At 18.4% G+C, this 10253-nt stretch overlaps 2 protein-coding genes across 2 annotated transcripts; one reads left to right on the top strand and one right to left on the bottom strand.

Annotated features, from left to right (window-relative positions):
• Nucleotides 1-405: 405 nt before the first annotated feature.
• PRSY57_1359800 (polyadenylate-binding protein, putative) lies at nt 406-2902 on the top strand (the record flags this gene model as incomplete). Its single annotated transcript, XM_012909519.2, has 9 exons — nt 406-414; nt 597-689; nt 858-1079; nt 1217-1294; nt 1390-1551; nt 1739-1849; nt 1980-2164; nt 2327-2369; nt 2636-2902. 9 exons carry the CDS (start codon nt 406-408, stop codon nt 2900-2902), a joined length of 1170 nt encoding a protein of 389 aa, XP_012764973.1.
• A 1540-nt stretch (nt 2903-4442) lies between these two features.
• On the bottom strand, nt 4443-8024 carry PRSY57_1359700 (falcilysin; the record flags this gene model as incomplete). Its single annotated transcript, XM_012909518.2, has 1 exon — nt 4443-8024. One exon carries the CDS (start codon nt 8022-8024, stop codon nt 4443-4445), a length of 3582 nt encoding a protein of 1193 aa, XP_012764972.2.
• Between the last annotated feature and the right edge of the window lie 2229 nt (nt 8025-10253).

Here is a 10253-nt window from a genome sequence, read left to right as displayed (position 1 = left end):
TTTTTTTTTTTTTTTTTTTTTTTTTTTTTTTTTTTTTTTTATTTTTTTTTTTTTTTTTTTTTTTTTTTTTTTTTTTTTTTTGCATCTTTTTCATATAAAAATAGAGTCCTAATATTGTTATATAAATGTGTTAAAGAATAAAATTCGAAATGTAAAATAATTTCATAAACTTTAAAATATTAATAATATATATAAGTAACATATATTATATATATATAATATTTATTTATTTATATTTATCCCTTATTTCTTTGTTTGTATATACGTTATAGTAGTATTTTATATATTTTATTTATATTAAAGGTGTTTTAAATCCCTGCTTGAAAAATTATCGTATATATAAAATACATATATATATAAATTTTCAAGAACAAAAAAAAAGAAAAAAAAAATTTAAACATATTAATGGATTTGGTAATAATCTGAAAAAAAATAGAAAAAATATTACACTTTCTTATATATATGTGTAATAAAAAAAATCATGCGTATTTTATAATTACATGTAGTATTCATATAATATGGTGTAAGATTTTAAAGTATCAGTATATTCATTATATATATATATATATATATATATATGTATACTATTTAAATAGGAAAGCACAATGGAATGGAATAAAAACTTTCAAACAAATAGTATATTTGTTTATAACTTTCCAAATGAATGGATGGAAAATGACATAAAAAAAGTAAAAAAAAATAAAATAATAATAAATAAAAATAAAAATATATGTATGTATAGACATATATTTGTAAATTTAAATGTGCCATAATATATATATATATATATATATATTTATTTATTTATTTATTTATATATATATATTTGGTGATTTTTCTTTTTTTTCTTTTACCAGAATTTTATGATATTTGGAACCATAAATAATATAATAATAGATAAAGATATAAATATATACGCCTTTATTCAATATAATGACACCGAGGCATCACAAAAAGCTATTGAAGTTATGAACGGCAAGGAAATTAATGGGAAACTTTTGAAAGTTACTTCAAGAAAAATTGTAGATGAATGTATAGATATGAACACAAACAAATTAGATTCACAACAAAAATCACAAGTAATAAATATTATAAGATATATATATTTATAAAATTGTTTTATATATCACAAAAGGGAATAAATTAAAAACATAATATTCTCCCCTAATGTTGTATTTAATAATATATATATATATATATATATTTTTTCGAACAGTCAAGTAATGATAATAAAAAGACGACACTTTTTGTCTTTTATTTACCACCTCATTGGAATGATCAGGATTTATTTGATGTAAGAAATTTTGAACAATTAAGAATTTTTTTTTTTAAATAATATATGTAAACATATATATATTTGGGGTTTTATATTTTATTATATTCTTTTAGAAATTTAAAACTTTTGGTAACTTGGAAAGTGCAACAGTGGCCAAAAAAAATGACAAGACCAGTAAAGGTTATGGTTTTGTTGTATATACCGATCCGCACAGTGCAGCGTTAGCGATTTCTAATATGAATAAAGTTGAGGTATACACAGGAAAAAGACTTAAGGTATGAATATAAAACATGTAGTAAAATATTATAAACGTAACAAAAGCTATATATGTGTTATTCATTATTTTGTTATTTGTATTTTTTTTTTATATGTATTTTTTTTTTATTTGTATTTTTTTTTTATTTGTATTTTTTTTTTATTTGTATTTTTTTTTTATTTTTATTTTTTATTTTTTTTTTTTAGGTTTTATTAAAATCTAGCTCTAATGAAACAAATAAGAGAAAAATAAAACCAGGTTGCACCATTTTCGTTTTTTATTTACCAAACGATTGGAGTGACAAAGATTTAAAAAGAGTAAAAAGAAAAAAAATAGAAATAAATCATACCTATTTGATACATTAATATAATATGTCTCTAAGAATTAAATCTATATATATATATATATATATTTATTTATTTATTTATTTATTCCCCAACCTTGTAGCATTTTTCCCATTATGGTAACATACTAGGTGCAACAATCAAAAGAGAAACAAATGGGAAAAGTAGGGGTTATGGATTTATTAATTTTGAAAATCAACAGAGTGCAATTAATGCTGTTGCTGGCATGAATGGTTTTAATGCTGGGAATAAATATTTAAAAGTTTCCATAAAAAAGGGGGAAGAACAGTAAGAATATTAAATGTGTTTTTTCATTTGCAGCAAATAAATAAATATGGACATATATATATATATATATATATATATATATATATATATATATATATATATATATGCATTATTATTTTTATTATTTTATTTTAATTTTTTAATCATTTTTTTTTTGTATAGGTATTTGGCACCCCAATATCTGAATATAGATCGTATGAACAACGTAATATAAAAATATATGAATTGTAAAAGAAAATCAAAAAAAAAAAAAAATAAATAAATAATAAAAAATAAATACATATATATATATATATTAAGACAGTATCATTTTTCATATCTTTATATAAACATGTTCTTATATTGCACCTATGTATAAATAACAGTATCTTATATATATATATATATATATATATATATATATATATATATACATATGCGTATATATTAATATACATATATATGTACATATTTATATATTTTTAATTGTAGTCTTATAATTCACCTCCACCCCCACCACCTCCAATGTCATGCCATGGAAATGAATCATCAAATTACGCTAACAATGAAATGTATTCAATTCAAAATACCATTCCAAACAATAGATATAATTCACGTGTTTCTACAAACGATGTACATCAATCTTTTATTAATACACAGTATGGTCATTTCCCATATAATTTTTTTAAAAATAATGAACAAGGACCATATATGCAAAGATCTTATAATAAAACTTATAACAATATGGGAAAAACATAAGCTATTGAATTAAAATGAAAATATTTATTCATTTATTTTATACTTTATGTTTTATTATTATTCTTTTTTTTTTCAATATATAAATGAGAAGTACAATTATACTTTTAATGTAAATTTTTATTATTCAAATTTGTATTATCCTATAGCATATGCACATTTATTATTATTTTTATATAATTTTTTTTTTTTTTATTACTCTTAACATTTTACAATATTAAATATATATATATCATATATATTACACATATTATGCTTATATATATTAGGTATATTATACATTATATATATATATATATATATATATTATTCCATATAAAATATATAATACATAAAATATATTATACAGTATACACATATATTATTTTATATTATATTATATATATTATATATATATATATATATATATATATATATATATATATATATATATATTTAAAAAAATATATAATTATATATTTTGTATTACATTTTAAAAATTGATGGAATATATATTATATATATATTTCAATTTTTTATGTTTAAAGAAAAGAGCTTTTAATTTTATGAATATTATATATATATATATATATATATATATAACTTTCTTTACATGTACACATATATGGTATTTTTTTTTTTTTTTAGAACAAAAAAATAGAAAAAAAAAAATTTTTTTTTATTTACATTATTATTAGATACAACTAAAATAATATTAAAAATAATTCATGTAATAAACATAATGTATATATATATATATATATATATATATATATATACATATTATGTAAGGATTAATATGTATATATGGAAAAAAGAACTTTTCACTTTGCAATATATTGATTATATATCATATATATATATATATATATTTATTTATATATATGCATATACCATTTATACATCACATAATATATATTCCTTATTTAAATTTTTTTTGGTTATTTTATTTTTTTTTCCTTTCATATATTCAATGTTTAACTTTAATATATATTTTTTTTTTATTCCTATACTAATATAATAAATTATTAGTAATTTGCCTTAAGAATCCATTCTATATATATTATTGTAAACAGACAGTATAAATATTAAAAAAAAAATTATATGTTTTGGAAAAAAAGCAAATAGAAATATTGCACAATTTTTTTTTTTTTTTTTTTAAAATAAAACATTATAATATCCTTTTAATGATTTATATTTTTAAATAAATTTATTTAAAGTTTGATAGATCCTTATATATAATATAATGTAAAAAAAAAAAAATTAATAAAATAATGAAAAATTAAAATAATATATGAAGAAAAATAAAAAGGATCATAAATGTTTAATTATAATATATGCATAATGAAAATACGTATTTAGTTTTAGTTTAAGTTTTATATTTGATTTTATTTTTATGTTTAAAACATTTTTTCCTTATACGAAAATGTATATAAAAAAAAAAAAAAAAACACAAGGTGTATAATGTAAGTTTGCTCATTAAGATATTATATACAAAATGGATATATATATATATATATATATATATATATATATATATTTATTTATTTATTTATTTTTTATTTTATTCTATTAATACCTTTTTAAATTCTCCATCTACATTTGTTATATATTCATTTGCCTTTTCCTTTGTAGTGATGATAACAATATTTTTTTCAAATTCATTAACTTTGCTCTCCAACAAGTCTGCAAATTTATAAAAGTCTTCTTTTTTTGTGTTCATAATTCTTTTCCTAAATTCCACTCGGTCTTGTTCACTTTCGTTAGATATAAGTCTTAAGAAAGATAGTTTACTTAATTCTATGCCTCTTCTAGGTTTATCAATGGTTCCTATAGTATTAATAATATATCTTAACAAATCATTTTCAGTCATTGTATCAGCCATTTTTCTTAAACCCTTAGCTGATTCTCTAAAGGTAGCTAATGTTTTTTCTAAATTTGGATCTCTAGCTGATAAAAAGACTACACTACCATCATATTCAATATCAGCAAAAACACCATAAGCTCCATTTAATCCTCTAACAGTATCCCATAAATACGAATTTTTTAATGCTGCTACAATGACAGTAAATGATGGATCTAGATATTCTCCTGGTTTAAATAAAATTCCTGACATAGACACAGAATTAACAAATGTTGGTAATACAAAAAATTCTTTCTTTACCTTTTCTTCATCAAATAATTTCTTACTTTTAATTTCTTCATTCCATCCCATTACAGTTGGATCATTTACTTTATTTTGCATCTCATTTATATATTTATCATTTTCTTGAAAATAGGATACTAAATTTTTCAATGATTCATTAGAATTAACAAATAAATGTTTTAATGCTCCATAATCTGATGTTACACTAACCATTAAATTTTTCTTATTAAATATTTTATTTCTTATACGTACCAGTATATTTTCCAATGTCTTAAAATCCTTTTCTGCTAATTCAAGTTGTTCTTGTAATTTTAAATAATTTTCATATCCATAAATAATATTATGAGCATAATGTTTAGAATTTAAATGTGCCTTTACATATTTCATTAATATAGCATATCCCTTTTCACTAAATGTTGTTTTCATACCATTAATTTTTCTTTTCAATATATCAATAACCTTTTTCTTATTTGAAAAATCGGATTCTTTAACTGCTTCTAACACTATATTTAATGCGTCATTACATTTATGACTTAATACATGCATTTCTAAATTAAATAAAGCTTGTGCATTATATTTATCTGTTACATTTAAATGATCATCTTTTGAATATAAAGCAACATTGGCAGACATACTTCCAATATTTTTTTCTCTTAAGATAACAAAATCTTCAGATGATCTTTTATTTGTTTTATTTTCCAATATTAGTGTTTTGAATAAATTCAAATATGCTAATTCGTCTAAGGTTAAATGATCTAAAGAAAACACAAACTGTAAATATACAATTCCTGTTGTTGGCATCTCATAAACTAATATAGGTACATTTCCTTCATATTTTCTTTCAGTAAAACTATAATCCACATTATTATTATTATTATTATTACTATCTGTAGAATGGTTATCATTTTTTAATACATATTTTTTTAAAAATACATCCATATTATCTTTTAACATATGTTCATTAGTTTTTAATTTATTATATGTTTCCATAATATTATTATTTTCATTAATATTCGTAAAATAAACATTCACAGGTACTTCCAATGTTTTTTTATTTAAATCTGATATACTTATAATTGGGAATTTATTTAAATGTTCAGGACTTTCTTCTGCATTTTTATATTTACTTAATTCTTCAAAATTTTTAATAACTTGTTCTTTTTCTTGTTCATTAAAATTTTGTATTCTTTTTTTTAATTCTTCCTTTTCTAAATTTTCTTGTTCTTGTGAATAGTTCTCATCACCTTCTAATAATATAACTGAGCGATGATCATTATTAATAAAATGTTTTTCTACAAATTTTTCTAAATACATTGGTTCATTTTTAATTTTATTTTTTACAATATTTAAATATTTCTCAAATTCAAAAATTAATAATGGGTCACGATTATAATTTAATTTAGATGTCATTTCAAAGACAAAATCGATACTTTTAGAAGTTTTCAAATTTGCTTCTTTTAATATAAATTCTATATTATTAATAGAAGCTTCAACAGCTGATTTGTTAAAACCTTCTTTTACTACTTTCTTAAGAGCATTCATAATAACATCTTCAACTTCATAATGTACTTTATCAAAATTTTTTATTTTCTCATTATTTCTTTTAATACCTTTCAAACCAATACTAAATATATATTGTACCAAACTATCATTTAATCCTCTATCAATAACATTGTTTCCTAATCCACAATCAGTTAATGCTTTATATAAAACACTTTCAGGTGTATGTATTAATAAATTATTAATTATTAAAAGAACAAAATAATCTGTTGGATTTTCTAAACTTAAATCTGAACTATGACTACCATTTGAATAACCAAGATTCTCACTACTTTGGTTATTACTATGATTATTATTGTTGTTCTTAGTTTTATCTACCTTCGGGTTTAATAACCAAGCTACTGATACCAAATTTTCCTTCTCCTCTGAATGGTCACCATATTTCTTCTTAATATAAAAAGGTCCTTTTTTATATGTTTGGTATTCTACATTTTCTACTGCATCATCACGATATTTACTATAATCTAATTGTCCCAAATATTGATCTACAAAATTTAATAACTCAGTAGGATTATTTTTACTAAAGAAAAATACTTTAACCTTTTTAGGATTATAATTCTTATAATAAAATTCTTTAAATTCTTCATATGTTAAATTCGTAATTTCTTTAGGATCCCCACCACTATTATTAGAATGCACATTATCAGGAAACATATATTTCATTTCTTCATGATATAAATCTTCTAAAGGACTACTTAATGCACCTTTCATTTCATTATACACAATACCATTAAATGACACTTTATAATCTTTCATTTGAGGTATCTCAGCTTTCCCCTTTTCATCTTCTTTTAATTTTTCTACTTCATATGTCCATCCTTCCGTTTCAAAAATATACTTATTTTCTAATACATTCGGCTGAAAAACACTATCCATATATACACCCATAATATTAAAAAAATCTTTATTATTCATTGAACCAGCCATATATACTGTCCTATCATTAAATGTGTACGCATTCAAATGAGTATGTAAGGTACCTTTTTCTAATAAACCTATGGAATTTTTGTAATTGTAATTTTTAGATCCTGATAATACAGAATGTTCTAAAATATGAGGTATACCCTTACCTGAATGTGTCAACGTTTTAACATAAAAAGCAAAAGCTTGTTCGACATCTAAAGGATCATTAGTACCCAAGGATATTACTTGTGTTTTAGCCTTCTTATGTTGATATACCGTATAAGTCATCTTAAATTCCTCATTATACCTCTTTTCTATAATATCATAACTACTGTGCTTAGGTGATTTCTCATGTATCCACTCTGGTGTTTTACTCATGACTGCTTTAAATGTATATAAATTTGTATTTATTGTATTTATAAAACTTTTTGCAAAAACATTATATCTTTTTTTATCAGCTCTATTTGTAAAGCTTTGAACACAATTTGTGATTATATTTATATATCCAAAAACTTTCATTAATTTTGTTAAATTCATTTATATATACATATATATAAATATAAGTATTCTTATAAGGTGTAATATAAAAATAAATAAATAAAAAATATAAAATAAAAATAATAATAAAAAAATATAACTAAATGATAATAATATTTAAATATATTTATATTATATATATAAATTACTCTTTTATATTTTTATTATATATATATATATATATATATATATATATATTTTTTTTTTTTTTTTTTTTTAATATAATTATAATAATATATTGCTTCCCTTATTTTAATTTTATACAACTTCGTACCAAATTTAATATTAATATTATTATATATTATTATTTATTTTTATATTTTAACAATATTATCTCACATATATGATATTTAATATATATATATATCATTCAAAAACCTTATAATGATTTAATAAGAAATATATAATAAAAAATATATATAATTATATATATATATATTATATATATTGTATAATATTTTGTTCTTGTATAAGCACATACATGTAATAATTTAAGTGTTACTATATATAGTATATATTACGGTAACATAAAAAAAAAAATATATTATATATATATATATATATATTATATTTTTTTTTTTTTTCCATTTATTTTATTATTTATTTTTGTGCAAATAAGTAGGAAAAAACTTATAAATAAAGAAACAAAAAAAAAAAAAAAAAAAAATGGATTTTTAATATTGTAATATATTTTTTTTGACAAGCCAATATATTTAAATACGAAATATTTTAAAAAGTACTTTGCGTTAAAAGAGTACATAATTTTTTTTTTTTTTTATTAAAAGGATTTTTGTTGCAAATAAATGAACATAAATAAAAAATATATATATAAATATTTACATGAAATATATATATATATATATATGAAACAGATTTTTTAAAAATAGCATTTGTAAAAAAATATGTATATTCTTTTTATTTTAGTACAAAAGGGAATTTATAATTTATGATATTGCATGATGAATCTGTTCTTTTTTTTTTTTTTTTTTAAATAAATTATAATTCAGTATATATATATATATATATATATTTATATGATTAAAAAAACTTGAACATATTATGTATTATTTAATTTTACTGTCTACATAATTATGTATTTATAATTATATTTATTTATTATATACCAAAAGAATAAATTAACAATTGTTATATATATGAGCATTTTATGTGACCCTTTAAAAATATATATATATTATCATATATCAACGTTGGTATTAAAAGGTGCAATGAAATAATATATTAAAAATAAATTGTAATAATTATAATATTTTTATATACATAGTTTTGTATTAAAATAAATTGGGGGTAAAAATATTTTAAATTTATCTTACAGTAAAAACATAATATATTATATATATAATATTTATATGTACACACATTAATCCTTAAAAGTAAAAAAAAAAAAAATGTATATGTTTTGATTACAAAATATAACTATTTAAAAGAAAAAAAAAAAAAAAAAAAAAAAAAACATTAATTCTTAGAAATAACATATACAAGAAAAATAAGATAATATACTTATTATATTCATTTTTATTTTTAATATATATATATATATGTGAATAATCTTCTCCATTTGAATATTTCAAAAAAAAGACGTTAATTTTAAATATTTCAGTTATTAGACGAAATAAAAAAAAAAAAAAAAAAAAGAAAAAGATCTTAAGCTATTATCCAAATTGGATATAAATACGGTGTTTAATTTATTTATTTTTATAATTATTTATAAATAAAATTTATTATATCTTGCTATCATATGTAAAAAAAAAATATGTCAACATAGGAACATATTTATAAAATAATATAATGTAATATATATTATACACATACATATATATTTATAAACCTATAATTAATATATAAAATTAAAATAGTAAACATATCTTTTAATCTCTATGACAAAGCTTTATATATATATATATATATAATGTACTTCGAAAAGTATTTAACAATTCTAAATGTATATATTTTTTCTAAATATACTTATATATAAAATTTTCATTAATTTATGATATCTATTATTTACAGAGTGTAAATATATTTTAATAATATATTATATGTACATTCATTCTTTATTTCTTTCTTTGTTTATTTCTTTCTTTATTTCTTCATTTATTTCTTTTTTTTCTTTTTTTTTTTTTTTTTTTTTTTTTTTTTTTGTTTATAGAAATATTCACATATTATTAGTAAAAAAAATATATTTTTATTTTTTTTAATATTTTTATTTAA

This window comes from Plasmodium reichenowi, chromosome 13 (genome assembly GCF_001601855.1).
Source record: "Plasmodium reichenowi strain SY57 chromosome 13, whole genome shotgun sequence".
NCBI lineage: Eukaryota > Apicomplexa > Aconoidasida > Haemosporida > Plasmodiidae > Plasmodium > Plasmodium reichenowi.
The sequence above is the reverse complement of the archived record's forward strand: the minus strand, read 5'-3'. Positions and strand labels throughout refer to the sequence as shown.